This window comes from Myxocyprinus asiaticus, chromosome 9 (genome assembly GCF_019703515.2).
Source record: "Myxocyprinus asiaticus isolate MX2 ecotype Aquarium Trade chromosome 9, UBuf_Myxa_2, whole genome shotgun sequence".
Taxonomy (NCBI): domain Eukaryota; kingdom Metazoa; phylum Chordata; class Actinopteri; order Cypriniformes; family Catostomidae; genus Myxocyprinus; species Myxocyprinus asiaticus.
In genome coordinates this window covers 5,421,366-5,444,538 of record NC_059352.1, presented here as the reverse complement: position 1 = coordinate 5,444,538, position 23,173 = coordinate 5,421,366, and the positions used below count along the sequence as shown (strand labels likewise).

Below are 23,173 nucleotides of genomic sequence, written 5' to 3'. Positions count from 1 at the left end.
TTTGATTTGGTGTTTTATGAGAAAATGTAATTGCTAATGCACACATGCCGCCGGTGCTTGCTGGACTACTGTGTACACTGTTGTTATTTCCTTCTTGCTAATATATTAAACAATTTGTTTGTGTGCAAAAAATTACTAAATTTTAAAGAATAAACAGAAACCAGAAAAAACGATCTATCATTTAAAACAGTGGTTCTCAACCTTTCTGACACCAAGGCCCCACATTGTCGGAGAAAATATTCGAAGGCCCCCCATGTAGGCTATTAGATATGTATTTTATGAGATATATCTATTATAAAATATTTCCTTAAAACTTGTGATTCCGGAAATGTCCCCACTGGAAGTGTGCTGAGGCCCCATAGTGGGTCCCGACCCCCTGGTTGAGAACCACTGATTTAAAACACACAATCTTATTTTTTTTTAAAGATTTGTTTAGTATCATTTATACAAAGGTAAAAATAATAATTTTAAAGGAATATAGTGCTTATAAGTAAACCGATATATTGGTTTTACCAATTAATCGGTGCCGATAGTAGTTTTTTCATAATTTCGTTATTTCAAAATAAGAGTCCCCGGTGTGTTTTGGGCTTTTTTATACTTAAGTCTTGTTGCACGGGGGCCTGGGTAGCTCAGCAAGTAAAGACGCTGACTACCACACCTGGAGTCGCGAGTTCGAATCCAGGGCGTGCTGAGTGACTCCAGCCTGGTCTCTTAAGCAACCAAATTGGCCCGGTTGCTAGGGAGGGTAGAGTCACATGTGGTAACCTCCTCGTGGTCCCTAAAATGTGGTTCTCGCTCTCGGTGGGGCACGTGGTGATTTGTGTGTGGATGCCGGGGAGAATAGCGTGAAGCCTCCACACGTGCAATGTCTCCACGGTTGCGCACTCAACAAGCCACGTGATAAGATGCACGGATTGATGGTCTCAGACGTGGAGGCAACTGAGATTCGTCCTCCGCCACCCAGACTGAGGCGAGTCACTACGCCACGACTTAGAGCACATTGGGAATTAGGCATTCCAAATTGGGGAGAAAAAGTCTTGTTGCACACCAAATCTTTTGGTTGAACAAAAAACAGCATTTGTGATTTTATTCATTTTGGACTCTTTGTCTTTGCCTGCCATAGTAAAGAAAGAATAAAAAAAATTTTTTGACATTCTATAAATCTATTTTAAAAACTATCGGCCTATTAATCAGTTATCTGCCTTTCCAACCACCTTAGTTATTGCTATAGGCAAAATACACTATCGGTCGACTTCTAGTGCTAAATAAAATAAATTTATTTACATGCTATTTACTCTATTAAATTATGTGCTATTTCTGCATTATATCAGCCTATCGACATTATCGGCATTGGCCATTAAAAATCCCATATCGGTCAACCACTATTTGAGAGTGTAGGGAGACTGATTGCATCATTCAGTGCATCATGGAAGGGGCTGGTTGCTGCCGAGCTTTTTTGGTGCACTTTGTTTGACACAATTCTATGATTTGATATTATTCCCTCTCAGGATCATGGGTAGTGTAGTTCTTCACCAGGAATTCTGCTATTAAACAAGTTTTTTTTTATTATTATTATTAGGCAGAGGTGGAAAGTAACGAATTACAACTACTATCGTTACAATACTTAAGAAAATTTTTCACATTTTTCTACTTTTTTTTTATAAGTATAAATAAATAATAGTACTTTTACTTGAGTTGATTAAAAATTAAGTATTCAACTTCGCTACCGTTATTTTTCACCACAAATACAAAATACAAAAAATACATTATATTTCTGAATTTTGGGATGTTTTTTGGGAAGAAGAAATCAGCAAGTTATAAGCGCTAAATCTGTTTATAAACTAAAACGCGCTGTGTTTGCGGCACAACAGAAGCGCGCAGGGCACAGCATCATGAGCACAGCAGCTTGCACAAACTGCCACCGGTGTCCTCTCTTCTCTAGCTTCTCTAAGTTTTTCTGCCCTGTCACTATACAAGAACTGTAATACTGTGATTTTCTGCATATTTCATTTGATTCTGGAAAGGAGCCATTAATTCAGGTACAAGGGAACTGTCTGAACACGTTTTAACCACTGATCAAACTTAACTTGTTTTTAAGGTAGGCAATGTTTTAACTGTGTCAAACATTCACACAATGAAGTTTGACATATGTGGGGGTGTCTTGTTTACTTGCTACTATATGTCTAAAACAAACTTTTTAAATACCTTAGAAAGATATAATGCCAATAGTGTCGGAAGTTAACAGGTACTCAGGGCAAAAATGCCACCGTAATTGACAAAAATATCCCCAAAATTCAAAATATGGGGGCAAAAATGCCCACGCAACGAGTTCCCGTGTTTTTATTAATATCTGATATAGTTACAATTACATACATTGTGATCTTCTTTTGACTTTTCATTGAACATTCTTTTTTTTTTTTCAGCCGTCCGGTTCCTCGCACCATCGCGCGCACAGACCGTTTCTAGCAATTCTTATCAGTTCGGTATTGTACGCCCCATAAATGGTTAAATAACCATAATGTTAATTAAGACTTTATTATTACAACTGTAATACAATAATACATGTACAGAATAACCACTTTTTGTGTTTGAATCAATCATATCTCTCACTAAACACTATGTGAAATGTTTATTTCTGCCTTATTTTATTCAGTTGGCATGTAGGAGTTGATAACAGTTTGCTTGATAATCTAATTCCATATCTGGATAATTTCTGCAATATCATAGAGGATAAATTTCCTCCTCTACGATACTGCATTATATTAGTTTTGTACAGTATGTTAACTTAATAGCCAAAATACTTGGACATGAATGAGAATAAACCTGAAATAGGAATGTGTTTCAGTCACAATGCACATAATGTAGTTTAGAGACGATTTAGAGACATTTAGAATGTTACAAATGGCTATTTCTATTTAATGTTGTATTCTTAAAATATACTGTTTGTCCAAAAATCCTCTTGCAGCAATGCAGGTCTTTGGCATTTAGAAGCTGCTAGTTTAAGACCTGTGAGGAGTCAGTTTCTCAAACTAGAGAATGATTTACTTGTCTTTTTTTTTGTGTGTGTGTGCATCTGGCCGTCCACTTCCCTCTCTGTCCTGGTTAAAGATTCTTTTTTTCAAAACAGTAATGCAGAATAGCCTTCATCTCTCTATAAACAATAGACTTTAGGAGAAAATAGAATTTTAGGAGAAATGTGTTTCTTTTTGCCTATTTTTAAAACCAAAATTTGACTTGCAAGAGTAAAGCAACTTGTATGAACTCAATACATCAGCAAATGGGGGGGGGGGGGGGGACCCACTGTATTGTGATTTCCGCATGGTAGCGCAACCATTTTTAATTGTTCTAATAATAAGAACATTTTCTTGAGAACCAAATTAGCACTTTAGAATGCTTTTGTAAGGAACAGGTGACACAGTATATGTTTGCAATCACGGGTAAAGAAAAAAATTTAATAAATACCACTTAAAACAATTATTTCAAACTGTAATAATAATTTGCAATTAATGATTTTGGCAGTATTTTTGATCAATTTAATGCATCCTTGGTGTAAAGAAGTATCAATTTCTTTCAAGAACAAAAATGTCTTTGTGTTCTAAAAATGGACGCGTGTAAACTATAATATAATTTTCATAAAGTAACTTGTAACGTAATTACTTGTAGTTTTCCAGCAAACTACTTATTTACTCTTACCTGAGTCATAATATTTCTCAGTACTTCTACTTGTACTCAAGTGAATTATTTCTTCAGTAGCAGTACTTTTACTTAAGTAAAAAAAAATCAATACTCTTTCCACCACTGTTATTAAATTAATGCAGACTGATGACTTCAGCAGAAGTATACCATCGATTAACAATACTTAAAATTCACTGAAATACATTTGAACAAAGAAAACTGTAAATCTGACGTCCAGATTTATTGATCAAGCAGGCACGTTTATTGCTCGGCAAACTCAAAATGGCTAAATATTGACTAATTAATTTGACTGGCTGATATATTGGCATATTTAGTACATTTAATTAGCCTACAGTCTTCTGCTTGGTTAACATTACATTACCCCGATCTTTGGGTGGTGGTGGGTTCGGAGAGATATTGTTCAATTAATTGTAATTAATTACTTCTAAGTACAACAATTTAATCTCACGTATCAATCCTTTTCGTGTTATCCTGGATCAATGTTTAATTTCTCGTATTTTTCTCCATTTTGTCTCCTCTCTCAACCTCACATAATTTGGCCGCAGAAGGTTCGGTCCTTTTTTCTGAGCTTCACAGAAATGAAAATGGACTGACGGTGACTGTGATGGAAAATGCACAGACAGACTGATGCAAAACCATCTATAATGACACAAACAGCTCAGCAGGTCACTGGTGAATGGCTGCAAGCATTTTAGCACCAACAGACAGATCAATAAACAAAAAACATCCCACATGATATACACAGCAATAAAGGAACTACTACTGTAGAACTAGTGCAAACAGCTCAACAGAAAAAGCATTTACTTTGGAGAACCTCAGCAGAGATTAAAGACAATGAATTTAAAATCGATTCTTGTTGTGCACGATTGCTTCATAATCAAGGCCGAATAGGAAAGAAAAACAGTCCCACCCTTCGCAGCCTGATCTCATGAAAATTGCATGACTGTGTCAAATTTTTTTCAAAATGATATTACTCGGTTCATTACATGTATCAAGGTTCCTGAGGTGAAACATCCACTGTGTGGCACTATAAGTTAAAGGAATATTCCATTTTCAATACAAATTAAGCTCAATTGACAACTTTTGTGGCATCGTGCTGATTACCACAAAAATTTATTTAGACTTGTCCCTCCTTTTCTTTAAAAAAGGCAAAAATCTGGGTTAGAGTGAGGCACTTACAATGGAAGTGAATTTGGTGCCAATCCATAAACGTTAAAATACTCGCCATTTAAAAGTATAGCCACAAGCTGTTAGCTATATGCGTATTAACATGATTTTAGTTTGATAAATCACTTACTAACCACTTTTGTCCAAAAGTTACATCAAATCTTTGTTGCCATGATGACGTACCTCCCTTCCCTAAACCTTAAACCTAAACATAACCAACAGTTAGGGCTGGTAACCGAGAACAGGTTCCAGTTTTTGAAAAATACCAGACCCAGATGATCTATGACTTTGGGTTCAGTTAACCAGGTTGGCCCTTCATTACTTCTCATTGAACATTCTGATGCACTTGAAAATGGGTAAAATACAAAGCAAATAAAACACCACAAAGCCATCAAACTCTAGATTTCTTCAATTGTCAAAGGACAAAGTGCAACACCAACTTTTGACATGTTCCATGCTGAGACTTGAAGATCTATGCAAGAATGTGAGACTTTAAAGTTGAGCAAGGTTGATGTAAGACCATGATGTAAGAGAAGTTTGAAATAGGAAACCTAGGAGCCAGATATCTGTTTAAAAATGTGTGCGTATGCAGGGAGGTATTTGGAGGACAGACTTTCATTCTGAAGTGTGTGTAGGTGTATTTTGAAAATGTAAGTGTGTGACGGTGACTGTGCAGGGAGCTGTCAGCTGTTCTGAGACACGTCACCTTGGCAAGTTGTTTTTTCACCTAATTTATCCATCAACTCACAATTAGGCTGCTTTAGTTAGGTCTGCCAGAACCAGAAACATTTATCATGCTCTATATCTCTGCAAAAAATTGAATGGCATCTACGCTAATATTATTCTGTTTGTTTCCCTGTCTCAACCTCCGGATTCATCATTCAATCCCGAGGTTACCAGAGCCGGCCAGATCCACCTCCGATCCTGCTTGATGTTGGACTCCACTGCTATGTGTCTCTGAGTGATGATGACTAAATGCAGTCAGTGCCAGCCAGACATCACTTCAGTGTATTACGATGGACTTCAATGGATGAGGGGAACTGGCCCCCACAGTGAGCTTGGTTTCTCCCAAGGTTATTTTTCTCCATTAACCAACATCTTATGGAGTTTTGTGTTCCTTGCCACAGTCGCCTTCGGCTTGCTCAGTGGGGTTCTAATTACAATTATGATTTAATGATTTATTTTTATACACAATTTACAATCATATTTAATCAAACTACACAATTATGACTAAGGCTTTATAGATATTACAGTTTTCATTTTCTGTTAATGCATGATTTTCTGTAAAGCTGCTCTGAAACCGTGTGTGATGTGTAAAGTGCTATACAAATAAAAATGACTTGACTTTTTGCACTCTATTCCTGAAGGTACAAGGAGAAGATGCTGCTTTTATCAAGTGTTTTTATCACTGTCTGGGACTCGCACACCCTAAACTCCCTCTGTGCTAGGCCCCACCTAACAGACGTATCCCGCTCTGACCTCTGGCAGTTTCTGTCCCTCATAACACAGCAGAGCTAAAGTTGCACTCCTCCGAATGAAGGTCATGAGACAAAACACAGTGACTCAACATTCACAATATAAACAGTGCAACTGCCTTCTAGCTGTGCAACAATAGATCCAACAGCTTTATCACTAAATTTCCTTGCGTCACTTTGTGCATGCTGTTAAATGTGAAGTGAGCAATTTCTGTGCCGCCTAACAGAACTGCAAAAATCATGAATGTTTTCAAAGAGAATTTCCGAACACGCCCCCGTCTGCCATAGGTCAAAAATGTGTTCTGCCACAAACTCACACCATTGCATTCTTGCTTTCAAAAAAGCTACATGGAGCGCAATTTTTTGATAATGAAATGGAACAGAGTGCTTGAATTTTTTCAATCTTTACATTTTTATATAAAAGGTTGCTTGAACATGGCCTCTTGAAAATGCAATGCTCAATCTTAAAATAAAAATCTAAGATAAAACTAGTCAGCCTAACTAATCGACAAGTCGACTATCGTTACCTATCCCTACAGGCTTTTGATTAACATTATTTTTGTTGTTTCAGGAGGACCAAATTAATACATTTTGATGAAAGTAAAAAAAATAATAATAATAATATTTCCTTTAGAATAATGCGCACTGCTGAATTTCACTAAACAGGACAATAAAAGTAGGTTATATATAGATTTCCCAATTCAATTCTGATTCACAAGCTCTCAATTACATTTGATTCTGATTCTTTCATGTATATTTTAGTTATAATGTCCATTTTGCTTACATATGAAAGAAATTCTATCTCAATTAATGCTGTTAATTATACAGGGGACCTTCTAACTTGGTACTTTACAAAAATATTAATTTTGCTAATTGTATTTTATCATTGGTTTATCATTTTGGTCACATTTTAGCTTGTTAAAATGTGCAGATTCCATGTATTCCATTAATAAATATGATATCTTCAAATTGCATATATTATATTGCATATATACATTTTGTTTTGTGTTTATTGTTAACATGGATGATTTTTACTATTTACACATATTTACATTGAATATGCAGAACAAGCGCTAAAACGGTTCTGTATTTTTATATAATAGTGGCAGTTCAGCGAGCGTTTTGGTTAAGCACATATTAACGAGAGGAGTCGCACTGCTTTTTTTTAACGCATCCGTGCTATGCGTGATTAGAATGACATGTTTCTATTTTTGTTGTTTTTGATTAACAACTGACTGTAAAGAACAGAAAGGATATTTTAAGACATTATTCAATGACACTTAAGAAAACGGTTTATTCCAGGGTTTTTGCACAAAGCGGCGTTCTGAAACGTCATGTAAACAAGAACACTGATTTCCTTATGCTGTTTAAGGGATTAAGATAAAGCAGTTTAACACATCCAGGTTTCTGCCGGAGAACGCTGCTTATGTGGCCATGTAAACATATATGCGGCGTTGATAGATTTTTGAGGAGTGCGCATGTGCGTGAACAGACCGGATAACAAACGTCATAGGATGGAGCCTAACAACGAGTCAAAGTGGAAAGAATTCTAAATATTTGGGAGTACAGTGGGAAAAGAACATACACAATAAACTATACCCATTTATACACACCAATGTAAAATATCGATGGTCACTCATGTTCGTGTATACGCGCTTGTACACTGAGGGAATCCCAGAGTTTTATATAAGAGGGAAACCCCACTATTAAAGCTCAATTCTGCTGCAGGTCATGATAGAAAGTTAAGGAAACAAACACTACAACAATTCTGAAATATCTTGAAATAAAGCGAAGCAACGGAGAATAAAATAGTGAAGTCTTCCTCAGATACCATATTTGTTGTTGACACTAATGTTGCGATGAAATAACGTTGCTGTAGACACAGCTGCTTACTGACCGAGCCGCATGTATACGGGAGTAAAGAGTACGCCGCTTATACAGTGCATGCAAACCAAAACACTGCTTTCTCGCAATAAGCCGCTTTCTGGTGTCCATGTAAATGTAGTCAGTGATAAATGGGTTGCGTGGATCTTACAGTCGCCACTATACTAAATAACTGGCGAGTGAAATCTGAAAATTTAACAGGAAGTGACTAATCACAGACATTTTGTCGCATAGCACTTAATTTTGTTGCATATATCTAGGGTTGAATACACTGTATAGTAAAACGTAGATCTTGGGATTTTAAGAATTGATATCAGATATCAGATCGTTCAAATGAAGATCCTGATGAAACCGAATTTTTTATTTATTTATTTTTAACCCAGCGTAAGAGTAAATAGGGTCAATTTTGATTTCATGTTGACTTTAATCTGCTATATATGTGTGGGATTTTTTATTTTATTTTTTTTGTATAGTAAATATTTTTCTGTGCATTGTATATTAAGTGTATATTTTAAATTTTGCTGCTGCAACATTAAAAATTTTCCCTCCAACAGGGATACATACTCCACACTCTCTTCTACCATACTTTTCTGAGTCATATACAAATGTCTCAAATGTTCCGCATAAGAGTCCTCCTGAGCAACCACTTAAAAATGTGTATCTACACGCTCGGTTTATAAGTATAGCTTCCAGCACACTAACCCTCCTGATAGTCACTTGCCACCATTCTGTGGCACATATCCATTAGTTCTGTGATGTGACTGCCGCCCCTGGCCATAAGACAAGCCACATCCCAGAACATGAGCAACATTCTCTTTTCAAAAAACTGAACCCAAAGGAAGTGTGCATCACTCTCATCCCCAAAGCCTTTGTCTTTTCCAATCCATCAGAGAAGAACTGAAGAGGTTTGCAAACTTAGTCAAACTAAAATCCATACCTGGGTTACAGCATGTATAGGGGCAAGGAAAAAAATGTTAAGACGCTTGGTTTAACAAACACAAGGGCACTAACTATTTCCTGCTCTGTGACATGACCTAGACTCCAGTTGTTTGTGGATTCAACACTTGTCTTCCAAGTTGTGGGCACATTCCTGCAGGTAAAACAAAACCTGGACCAGCTTGATGTTTAAAGATTCTCATGTTGTTCCAAACCTGTAAAATGTACTTTTTTCCATTGAACACAAAAGGAGATGCAAGGCAGAATGTTACAAACTCAGTCCCCATTCACTTTCACTGTATGGAAAAAAACTATGAAAGTGAATGGTGACTAGGCTAACATTCTCTTTAGCATCTCCTTTTTTGTTCCATGGAAGGAAAATTCATATGAGGGTGAATGACAGAATTGTCGTTTTTAGTTGAACTATTCCTTTAATTTCAGAATCTGAGGCAGCATTGCAGACATCCTAAATTCCTAAAACAAGGGTAGTTTCATTATGTACTTAAATGTGCCAATAGGTAATAGTATTCTAATTAAAAACTTACTATTTCAGCTTACTACACTATCAACTTGCTAGTTTTGCTACTCGTGTGATTCATATGAAGAATGAAATGCACATGGCTGTCAGGCCTGAAAATGACAGATGACCACAGCAATAATCTTCTAGAATGTCTTATTTATTTTGTAAATTGCTTGACTTAAAACAGTAAATATAGACAAGTAACCCAAGGTCAAAGGTCAACATCTCCTTAAGTCATAACAAGATAAGCAGGTAATGTAGAGGTACTTTTACTAGCTAACTGGTAAGAATCCAAATCCAAACAACCGTTTACACAAAACAAGTAATTCCGTAGACATGGGGTCTAAAATGTTTATCTGTATTATAATATGTAACTTATTTAAAGTGTAAAATCAATATATTTAAAGTAGAGCTGGACGATATGGCAAAAAAACGATCTCTGTATTTTTCAGCATATTGACGATATTCTATACATATCTAGATAATTATGTATTTGCTCTGAAATGCCTCAAACGTTGTTGTTTTAATCAGAGGAACCATCATTTCTTCCAAACAACCATGGTATATTCAATATTTCTATTCAAGGCATTGAATAAAAATCTATTTAAAAATAATGAAGGCATGTTTCTTCACTGTTTTTCACTAAATGAACACAAGGAAAATTTGATTTATACTTTTTATATTTATATTTTATATGCAATGATACATTGTGGCTTAATAAAAAGCATTATTTACCTTCATATATTTTTACTAAAAAATATTTTGTGACTGAACAAGGTGTGCAAAAATGATTACTGTGGGACACAGTCAAGTCCTGAACTGTCATTACTATTTTGAGCATTAGATTTGTTTTATATAAACAATTATATATTTCTGTCCTATTTACTTCATCACCTGGAGCTTTTATTTTGACACTGAAAGTGCACAGTGTATTATTTGACAGTTTACATTTGTATAATAACTCCAAGTACTTTAACATGCAGTACTTTTCTTTCACAATGCATGCAAACTGCTCTACAAGCGTTAAAAATAAGAGCCTATTAACCCCCTCACATGCACAGAAAAGCGCGTCACTCGATTATTCTATCTTGCAGCCTTTTGCAGTTTTATAATCACACATCACCATAATTTTTTTTATTTTTTTTTTGGATTTTTCCCCTTTTTTTCCCAATTTGGAATGCCCAATTCCCAATGCGCTGTAAGTCCTCGTGGTCCCATAGTGATTCGCCTCAGTCCGGGTGGCGGAGGATGAATCCCAGTTGCCTCCGCGTCTGAGACAGTCAACCTGCGCATCTTATCACGAGGTTTGTTGAGGGCATTGCCACAGAGACATAGCACGTGTGGAGGCTTCACGCCATCCACCGCGGCAACCACGCTCAATTCACCATGCGCCCCACCGAGAACAAACCACATTATAGCGACCACGAGGAGGTTACCCCATGTGACTCTACCCTCCCTAGCAACTGGGCCAATTTGGTTGCTTAGGAGACCTGGTTGGAGTCACTCAGCACGCCCTGGGATTCGAACTAGCGAACTCCAGGGGTGGTAGCCAGCGTATTTTACCACTGAGCTACCCAGGCCCCTACACGACATATCACCATATTACCATTTTGGTGTTATTTTGATTAATTGTGCAGCCCTGGAAGATCGTGGAATTAGTCTACTGATGCGCTCTTTATGAAACTTAATGGGCAAATAAAAAGCACATTAAAATCACTACGATATTCACATTATTGCTTAATTTTATATTGTCATGATTCGATATATCGCCCAGACCTAATTTCAAATGTAGTATATTGCAAAATATTCATATACAGGTGCATCTCAATAAATTAGAATGTCATGGAAAAGTTCATTTATTTCAGTAATTCAACTCAAATTGTGAAACTCGTGTATTAAATAAATTCAATGCACACAGACTGAAGTCGTTTAAGTCTTTGGTTCTTTTAATTGTGATGATTTTGGCTCACATTTAACAAAAACCCACCAATTCACTATCTCAAAAAATTAGAATATGGTGACATGCCAAACAGCTAATCAACTCAAAACACCTGCAAAGGTTTCCTGAGCCTTCAAAATGGTCTCTCAGTTTGGTTCACTAGGCTACACAATCATGGGGAAGACTGCTGATCTGACAGTTGTCCAGAAGACAATCATTGACACCCTTCACAAGGAGGGTAAGCCACAAACGTTCATTGCCAAAGAAGCTGGCTGTTCACAGAGTGCTGTATCCAAGAATGTTAACAGAAAGTTGAGTGGAAGGAAAAAGTGTGGAAGAAAAAGATGCACAACCAACCGAGAGAACCGCAGCCTTATGAGGATTGTCAAGCAAAATCGATTCAAGAATTTGGGTGAACTTCACAAGGAATGGACTGAGGCTGGGGTCAAGGCATCAAGAGCCACCACACACAGACGTGTCAAGGAATTTGGCTACAGTTGTCGTATTCCTCTTGTTAAGCCACTCCTGAACCACAGACAACGTCAGAGGCGTCTTATCTGGGCTAAGGAGAAGAAGAACTGGACTGTTGCCCAGTGGTCCAAAGTCCTCTTTTCAGATGAGAGCAAGTTTTGTATTTCATTTGGAAACCAAGGTCCTAGAGTCTGGAGGAAGGGTGTAGAATCTCATAGCCCAAGTTGCTTGAAGTCCAGTGTTAAGTTTCCACAGTCTGTGATGATTTGGGGTGCAATGTCATCTGCTGGTGTTGGTCCATTGTGTTTTTTGAAAACCAAAGTCACTGCACCCATTTACCAAGAAATTTTGGAGCACTTCATGCTTCCTTCTGCTGACCAGCTTTTTAAAGATGCCGATTTCATTTTCCAGCAGGATTTGTTACCTGCCCACACTGCCAATAGCACCAAAAGTTGGTTAAATGACCATGGTGTTGGTGTGCTTGACTGGCCAGCAAACTCACCAGACCTGAACCCCATAGAGAATCTGTGGGTATTGTCAAGAGGAAAATGAGAAACAAGAGACCAAAAAATGCAGATGAGCTGAAGGCCACTGTCAAAGAAACCTGGGCTTCCATACTGCCTCAGCAGTGCCACAAACTGATCACCTCCATGCCACGCCGAATTGAGGCAGTAATTAAAGCAAAAGGAGCCCCTACCAAGTATTGAGTATATATACAGTAAATGAACATACTTTCCAGAAGGCCAACAATTCACTAAAACTGTTTTTTTTATTGGTCTTATGATGTATTCTAATTTTTTGAGATAGTGAATTGGTGGGTTTTTGTTAAATGTGAGCCAAAATCATCACAATTTAAAGAACCAAAGACTTAAACTACTTCAGTCTGTGTGCATTTAATTTATTTAATACACAAGTTTCACAATTTGAGTTGAATTACTGAAATAAATGAACTTTTCCATGACATTCTAATTTATTGAGATGCACCTGTATATACAAAAATATACTTAGACTGAGATTGTAGGGAGAACGACTCGATTGCGTCATTCACAGTGCGTCATGGATATGGCATGGTCTCTGCAGAGCTTGTTTGGCGTAGTTTGTTTTTACGTGATTCTCAGATTGGTGGATTTCTCCCCTCAGGATCACTGGTAGTGTAGTTCTTACTCAGGAATTCCACCATTAAACACGATTTTGAAATAAGTCTGACTGATGGACTAAACAGGAATTTGAAACGACGTGTGGGTGAGTACAGTAAAATACAGAATTTTCATTTTGGGGTGAACTACTCTTTTAAAATGTGGGAATATTATTAGGGGTGTAACGATCTATCGATACAACGTGTAAATATCGATTTAGACATTTTTTTAAGGTGCAACTTTATTGTAATACACTCACGTCAGCCACGTCCGTACGCATTTCCGTCAGGTGATGAAGCGACCTTATTACATTCATTTCACTTTATGAGCGCTAAATACACTTCATGTGGGACAAGGATGTGCGCAGGGTTTATAAAGCCAAACTGCGCTCTGCTATCCGTGCGCGCGCATTAACCGGGCGCTCCTTAAAATGCGAACTCTTGTGACAAATGCAGAGCGGCTCACATGCGCGATTAATTCGGGCTTCCATCGACATCACTGCGTATGCGACTATTTTAAAGTACCATGGAGAAATTCAACCATGTGAAACATCTTGACAACGCCGACATTCTGAACGCCACTAACGAAGGAAAGAGAAACACCTGCCCAGCTCCATCATCAGTTATAAGACTTTACACATCTGCACATCAACACCCTTACTTACATATATCCCAGTTAACTGTAACAGAATTGTTCATTACAACTGTGGAAATTGTAGCCAAGAAAACCACGGATGGCACGGATAGTTGGAAACAAGTCATGGGTATGTAAGTACATTGAATTGGATTAAACTGAAAAATAAGCTGTAATCAAACAATTGATGACCACTTGTGTGTGACGTTATTTTTATATTATCTGTAGAATTTTGTTGTGGATGTCCCAATGTGGATACTAAATTTGCACTTTTCTGAGAGCTCAATAAAATATTCAAATTATATTTTGGTTGCATTTGAAGGCAAAAATAAATAACTGTGTAAAATAGGCACATAATATCGGAATATCGATCGCAGGGCCCTGAATCTAATCATATCTAAATTGTATCACGGCAGACTTTGAAGTATGAAGTAAGCAAATATCGGATCGCAGGCCAAGAGAATCTAAATAAGATATGATGAAACGTCCAATTTACACCCCTAAATATTATACATTTTTCATCATTTGAAGTTGTGTGATGTTAAAATTCTAAAAAGAAATGTCTACATTCTGAATATTACAAACTTATATTCCATGTACGTTTAGCAATATTATGAAAGTGCTCAACGGAACAAACCAGACTGTAGTGCATAAGAGACACAAGTTATCGATGAGTAATTACATTGCGTTTCCACGATAAGACATGCTAGAAGATTATTGCTGTGGTCATCTATCATTTTCAGGCCTGACAGTATGAAGTTATTAGTGAGAGCAACTTAAACCATGTGGTGTACAGAAAAACACAATTTACACTGTACCAGCCAGGACTTGAGCGCTGGCTGACGCTGGTTTCATTTTTGATTAAACACTATGAGCCAGCAATGTAAATAATGTAGTACATATACTTTCTTGATTGGTTTTATTTATTCACACAGTGATATTTTTAAGTTGAACACGGTAAAGTTTGTCATGGGGGAGTAGGTGTCAAACTGACTTTGTTCCATTTTTTGATTACATCTAGTCTGTCTCCCCATTCTCTCCCTAGACGGTTTTCTTTATTTTCACTCTCCATAGGGTAAAGCATATTGCAGAGAGCACTGCTGTAACACCTGTCCCCATGCTGTCAAAATCAGAACACTCATGCTGCTGCACTAACAGGATATGACACACAGGAAGGATACAAATACTCCAGTGCACGAGCATGTGGAAAGTTCTGGGTGGGGAGGACACATAGAATTTGAGTAGAATTGAGTAGAACCGATGGTCTAAAAATTGAGTCGTTTTGACAAACTCTGTTACTTCCAAGTTTAAAAGAAATATCTGACTGGCTCCAGACTGCGCAAATAGTTGCATGCAATTAAATATAGTTACATTTTTTAATTTTGTTCGCCCAGATGCAGCTACAAAACTGTCCAACTAATTATGCCAACCTGGTCCCATGACAACTCATAATAATAGTACAAGATGGTGAAATCGTAAGAAATTTTGTGATTTGGCTAGTACAACAACTTTTACTACCATTCAGAAAATAAATGAACCAACGCACAATGTTATTACGATTTTGATCTAAATTTAACAACTAACTATATATAACTAAGTGTAACCCCTAACCAAAACATTACCCATGATTTAAAAAAAAAAAAAATATGGATCTCATGACAAACGGTCTTGTGTGTCCACTCTCGCGACAAGCCGAGACGAGTCCCAGACGCTACGACAGTTTTTAAAAGAGCTTGATATCTAGATGTCTTGTTGTCAAAACCACCAATGAGCCACAGCCAATGAAATATAGAGAGGGCGCAAGAAGAGGGCAAGGTATTAGGAAGCAGAAGACAAAAAATAATTCGAAAATAAAATAAAACTTCAACATCTCCCTACCTGCTGTCTTTATTATTTTCATCTGTTTTTCTTAAATGTTTCCTTTTACAAGTAGTAAAATGGGTGCAAGTCATTCTTTCATGTTTGTTGAAAGAGGAGAGCAAGATTTGGGTAGTAGGAGACATAAAAAAATAAATAAGAAAATAAAATAAAACCTCACTCACATCTCCTTCCTTGCTGTTTTTTATTATTTTCATAATGGTTTTTAGATAATTTTTTCCTTTGCAAATGGTGCCAATAAGCGCAAAGACGGGCTACTTCCACGAGACTGAGCCGTTGGATTAGCCACGCCCCCTCTTCCCAAAACCCCAATCTCCAAAGATACCAAAATGAGCTTTATTGAGAGCAGAAACAGTTGTTAAAAACAACAGTAGTAAAACAGCGCCCTCAACTGACAACTGCTATGAACAACACGGCACAAAAACGCATTATGCCTCAATAATTTGCTGCAACTACAATACTATGAGAACGTGCGAAATGATTGACAAGTCGAAAACATCATTGTCTGTGGACCCCGGACACATTTTTGTTTACTGTATACAGAGTCTAAAGTTGTCAGAGACTGGAGAGATATCTCAGGGCACTTATTTCATTAATATCTTTCAGGGAGTAGGACATTTTTTTTGTTATGTTATACGTTAAATGTTGATTCAATGTATATATGTTGTGTTTTTTATTTTTGTTATGTTTATGAATCAATCAAAATTAATCAAAGACATGTTGAAAAAAACATGTCTCTTTTTGGTAAACTTTACATTTACACTAATATTTATGAAACCCAGACAGCCCAGCCAATTATATTATATTATGCAATATTATATTTCTGTCATACATTCTTCACTTTCACACATTATGTTAAGGCTCTCTGATAAAACCCATGAGCCCTTATTCCGCATGAAGGAAAACATTTGAGATTCTGTGTGAATTAGGAAATATGTTTCTTCATCTATCATCTCCACAGAAATGAAGCAAGCATTTCCTCCATGTATGAACCAAGAACACTACGCGAACGTTAAATTAAAGTGAAATTATCAAAATCCTTGCTTGTATTTTCGCAGGAATTTGGTGCGAACCTCTGCAAAAAGTATGCGCGTCATTGCGCTTCATGCGCTGCGCTGCTCTGCTATGACTGTGGCCGGCCTGTGGTTCATTTGGAGTGCTCACGTTGAGCACTATGTGCCAGTCTTCTACTTTTTTGCGCTTTATTACCATTCAGTAAAACACAGACGTAATTATTGATGTATGTCCTCATGAAGACTCTCCCCTCAAAATCCGAACACAAGTGGACAAAAGAGATGACCAGGTGTAACGGTGATGTGTCTCGTTTGTACACTTGTGATCGGATCATCCAAAACGCATCTTAATACCACTGTGCACATGGCCTCAGTTGAGGACGAAAGGACCTGTAGTGTTCGGACCAACACAATGAAAAACAGGACTGCGAGTCACAGGGCGCTGACTGCAAGTCGTGTAGTGTACGTTTGGCTTTACTGTAACCAAATTTGTTCACAGACGTTTATTTTCCTAAAATAAAGTGTAGGATAGGAAGCTGGCTCAAATTTCATGCCTGTATTTTTTTTATGTTAAATTCTGTTTTTTGATTGGTCAGTCTCTGTGGGAATAAAAGTCATACCTCTTCGTACGAGCCAAGTTGTACATTATTGTATGATTATGCCATCTCGTACAATTATGTTGGATTACGCACCACGTGTGAGAAACGCCAAAAGCGCAATCCAATTAAACCATAAAATAAGGACAGCGCAGTGCTTTAGACTGCATATCACAAACAGGTCCATTTCCTGCGCTTTTGAAAATGGTCTGTGCTGCACTATTTAGTTACGGGCGAGCGATATGACCAAAATCTTAACATTTTATATCACATGGGGGCCTGGGTTGCCCAGTGGTAAAATACGCTGGCTACCACCCCTGGAGTTCGCCAGCTCACTAGTTTGAATCCCAGGGCGTGCTGAGTGACTCCAGCCAGGTCTCCTAAGCAACCAAATTGGCCCGGTTGCTAGGAAGGGTAGAGTCACATGGGGTAAACTCCTCGTGGTCACTATAATGTGGTTCGTTCTCGGTGGGGCGCATGGTGAGTTGGCGTGAAGCCTCCACACGTGCTATGTCTCCATGGCAACGCGCTCAAGCCACGTGATAAGATGCGCAGGTTGATGGTCTCAGACGCGGAGGCAACTGGGATTCGTCCTCCGCCACCCAGACTGAGGCGAATCACTACACCACGAGGACTTAAAAAGCGCACTGGGAATTGGGCATTCCGAATTGGGAGATATAAAAAACATTTTATATCACAATAAGGATATCTCACAACATAGTAAAAGTTTTCTGGAAAATAAATACAAATTGGTTTATATATTAAATAACCATATTGTAATGCCTATTTTGGAACTCCAGCCAGCGAATTAAATACTTTATAAATGAAAACTACTATTTATTTATTTTTTGGAACAAGACAAACAATGTCAAAGTTAATAAAGAAATATATACACACACACACACACATATACACATACATACATACATACACACAACAAAAATAAACACTTCTTGAAGAAAATAAATATAAAATAAATAACCAAATTAATGCAGAGTTCATCTTTTGCCTTTCATAATATTCTTTTGCGTGCTTAATTTTGAGGTGGTAAAACAGATTGCTTGTATTACGAGTGATTACCGTCACGCGAATCAGTTTGCAGATTACTTTTTCTGTACACTATGTCGCACCTTTTTTAATAACAAGCTCCTCTTCATTTTCTTGACCCGTTTGGGATTCGTCCCATTCTGTGGAGATTTCTTTCTCCATTTGGGGTTTTCCTGGGTCAAAAATGATTGCATAACACGAGTGATGCCCGCTCTGAACTCTCCCGTTTCTGGCTCACAAATATCGGAAAGCCTCCTGGATTCACGCACATGTTGAAGCACCAGAGACAGCGCACGCCACAGTCACATGAAACAATCGCGTGTCAGATGAAAAGAATATTTAGCACTTTTAAAGTGCCAATCGCACGATAAAGGTCATTTAATTTGCTTGGGCGGCCGCAGAAATATTTTCAATGCCGGAAAAACCCTGTCCATGTTTCTTCAATTCCCTCAGTCTCACGTGAAGCCCTGACCACTGATAGATAAGCACAAGCTGCGCACATGGATATTTGCATATCGCGAAATACACGATATAGCAAAATCTCTGACGATTTACATTTTATACGGTCGCCGTGATATATATCATCATATCGCCCAGCCCTGTATCCAGTGGAAATCAGCCAGACAATTCTATTAAAAATCCCTATTGGAACACCAAAAGATTTCATGATCAAGCTAACTGAAGCCATACTGAACAGGCACAACATTCGAAACTACATTGACGAGGAAAACGGGGGAAAACATTGTGCCATGCTCAAAACTAGATTAGAAGGTTTTGTTTTCTAATATCAATAAATGTAAATCTGCATTCCAACTAAAAACAATCACAGCTGATTGGCTGATGGCACCACAAGAATGCACACAGTCCCAAGCCCTTAGTTAGCGGCTATCCTGAGACAAAAATATATACCACATAGTCCATTTTACACTTTTAAGAGTAAATCAGGCACTGGTAAAACTTCTTCAGCATTATGAAATATCTGCCATTTAGATTTTAAAAAAACAAGTCAACCACTAATTCTAAATGGGCGTCAACAGAGAAACACACTATATATGCCCACATAACTGTGTAGTTATGGCATCAATCAACAGTGGCTAATGGAAACTAGCCAGTCAAACCCGGACCCCTTGGACTGGAGCCCCGCATAAACTGTACATTACCCCAATAGCTTCAAAACACACCAGGCTTTGCATGCATCTCATCATTTGCTTTCTCTCCTGTGGTTTTCGAAACATGCGCTCAGTAAAATCAAATAGATCTGACACTGCTTAGTAAAGCAACTACTTGCTCAGTCGATATCATACCAAATAATGACAGAAATTTTATTTTTGGGTGAACTATTCCTTCATGACCAACAAAGGTGGTGTATCTGTGGAACATAGCTACAGAACCTGTAAACAACCCACAATGATTCTCCGCTCCAAGTATTTTCAAAATCAAACATGCTTTCGATTACCACTGTTCAACCTCACAAAATGAAAATGGATTGGTTACAGCAGGAGCACTCAGCTTTAATGAAGGATAATTGAATGGCCAAGTCTTTTGTTTAGATTGGTACTTATCTGATTCACACAGCAGGGTTACGTGAGAGCTGTGGTACCTGCAGACCATTGTTTATCTTAATCAAACATGAGTGTACGTACCTGACCACCTGAATTCCCACTTCACATAATGACAATTTATTTAGCTACAAAAAAGCAACTCAACAGGCAGAGAGCTGTGATTATTTAGTTTGGCCTCTGTTTAGTATGACAAGGCCTAAACACATGACCATAAGGGACAATGTGGTATCCATGGAAACCACATAATTAAACATTAATAAGTATGCCATTTTCCAACGCAGATGTGAACATAGCTTGTGGAAGGCATAGAGTAGAAGAGTTACATAATGTGACCATTTTGTAGTATGTTATATTTTAGAACATTTGCATTTGACCTGTATTAGCCAAATTATTCTAAATTAAAGAACAGCATACAATAGCACACAATATGGAGCATCTAGATTACGTATGTACTGCAAACCATAATCATGTATATTTCATGATGCCACATATTTACAGCTGGTATTGATAGGGTGTGTAAGATGCAGGGAAGGATAGAGGGCTGGTTTTTCATACTTGAGAATAATCATGTTAAGATTAACTTTAAAATTGATTACACTTATCTTTGTATTGGGCATTTTCACATAAAATGTACTGTGGTGGTATCAGATAGTAATACCACAGTACTTCTATACATGATACTGAATGACTACCATACTCATATACCACACTATTTACATGGTACTCCAAGGTGCTTCAAATAATGTATTGGCATATTAGGACAGTACCATATCTAAAAATATAGTACTCCAAGGTACTTCAAATAGACCCCATGATATTACCATGGTACATGTCCAAAGACATGGTATCACCATGGAACTTTTATATAAACCATGATACTAAATGTTTACAATATTTAAACCATGATACATGTCCAAAAGAGCTTGGTATTACCATAGTGCAAAGCCAAAAAAAACATGGTCATACCATAGTACTTTATTAAGGTACTGAATGTTTTTCCATATTTACATGGTACTTGAAGGTTGAATGCTACATGTTCAAAAGAGCATGGTAATACCCTGGCACCAACCACAAAAACATGGTAATACCATGGTACTGAATGTTTATATATATGTATATTTACATGGTACTTGAAGACTCTCCAAAGAATATCATGGTATAACCACAATACATGTCCAAAATTGCACGGTATTACCACGGTTTAAAATCCCAAAAACATAGTAATACTATGGTACTTTGATACGGTACTGAATATTTTTCCATATTTTCATGTTACTTAAAGATGCTCCAAAGAACATCATGTTATTACCACACTACATGTTCAAAAGAGCAACGTAATACCATGGTACCAAGCCCAAAAACAAGATAATATCACGGCACTTTAATATAAACCATGTTACTTAATGTTTTTTGCTTTTTTTATATATTTACATGGTACTTGAAGGTTTTCCAAAGAATACCATGGTATAACCACAATACATGTCCAAAATTACATGGTATTACCATTGTGCAGTCCAAAAAACATGGTCATATCATGGTACTTTGCTATGGTACTGAATGCTTTTCATATTTACTGAATATTTGAAGGTGCTCCAAAGAATACCACCCATTACTGTGGATGTATTTACATTTTTTACATTTATGCATTTGGCAAAGTGACTTACAGTGTATTTATTCACAGGGACAATACCCCCGGAGCAACCTGCCTTGCTCAAGGACACAATGGTGGTGGCTGTGGGGGTCGAACCAGCAACCTTCTGATTACCAGTTAAGGGCTTTTGCCTACTACGCCGCCACCCAGGTGTGGACGTATTACCGCAGTAATTGTCCAGAATTCTAAGGTATTACCTTAGTGCCCAATAAACATGACAGTGTCATAATACTTTAAGTGAATTAGCGTTTCCTCCTGCCCGATTCGTTGAGATGTTGTGGTTTGATTCACATGCAAATGAAAACCACCAAACGAGCATCGGACGGATGCTTATGCGTTTGCCTCCATCCTGTTTATCACTGATCGAGCAGAACCACAAATCATATACTCAAACCCATTTGCATACTGACATACATAACGGCCCCAAATGAGTACTGAAGTCTCGGCATGATGTTTTTTATGCAAGCATGTGGCGATTCACCCTGGAAAATGAAGTTTTGGGGAGAGGTACACACACATGACGTGCCATGACTTACCGAGCAGGAGCAGTTTCACCTCGCGCGCCGCCTTCTCTCCATCCTCGCGCAGGTTTTTGTCGATCATCTTTGATCTTTCGGCGGCCGCCTTGTCCTCTGCGCTCACCGTGCAGCCCATGTTCGAACCGCGCGCACGTCAAACTTTGCGCTTTCCGAATAATAACAAGTAAGGAATTGTGGCTTTCAGCAACAGTCCGCTCCGCCAAAGCACAATATCACAAAACTACAAACACACCGTGTAGAATGATAAGCGTGATATAAAGGCGCGTCGTATCACAATTTCAAAGGTTTGATTCCGAAATTCCCACCTTTGTGATTCTCCATCAATCGGTTGTCAGTCCCAGCGCAGGGTTAGATTTGTTTTGACACAATTAAAGTGTAGTTTTGGTTTCCCACTAAACCAATGATCTTCCTTCAGCACCTCATTTCAGATCAAATAGCAGCCGCATTTAGAAGAACGTCGTCTGTGCTTTGATCTACCGCTCACAGTTCATGATATATAAAATCATTTGCCTGCACTGAGTCAGATGTATTTGCAAGCAAGTGGTCAAATTTGTATCCAGCTGAAAATTCTGCCGCCAAACCACCGCTCAGATATTTTTTCCGTTATCTCTTAAATTCAAACGGTCTGCATTCCAATTCAGGCGCAGAGCGATTCAAAATATTTCAAATTCAAAAATCGAACGTTAAACCATTTGGCGTGGCACGCTGCGCGGCAGCTGCTTTCATCTGAGGAATAAACAGAGCGTAAGAATGTGAAAAAGCCAAAGCGTGCAGCACCCACCCACTGATGAACAACTGCGCGAGAATTGTGGGAAATGCAGTAGTTTGTACTGTTTCAGAACCACTAGTTAGCGGTGGGCTGTCCGATTCATTTTAGCGAATCGGTTCGTTTGGATAATTTGATTGAACTGGGTTTAAAAAGCATCGATTCACGTATTCTCGTCACTTAAAGGGATAGTTCACCCAAAAATGAAAATTCTCTGATAATTTACTCACCCTCATGCCATCTGAGATGTGTATGACTTTCTTC

General features: G+C 37.8%; 1 protein-coding gene across 2 annotated transcripts in view; it reads right to left on the bottom strand.

The window, feature by feature from the left end:
* LOC127446297 (guanine nucleotide-binding protein G(i) subunit alpha-2-like) overlaps nucleotides 1-22,941 on the bottom strand; it is a 108,077-nt gene extending 85,136 nt beyond the window's left edge. For both annotated transcript variants that reach the window (XM_051707103.1, XM_051707104.1), the window contains exon 1: nucleotides 22,141-22,941. In XM_051707103.1, coding sequence (XP_051563063.1) covers nucleotides 22,141-22,258 — 118 coding nt within the window. In that variant the 5' untranslated portion in view covers nucleotides 22,259-22,941. The remainder of the gene's footprint in view (nucleotides 1-22,140) is intronic.
* Nucleotides 22,942-23,173: the final 232 nt, after the last annotated feature.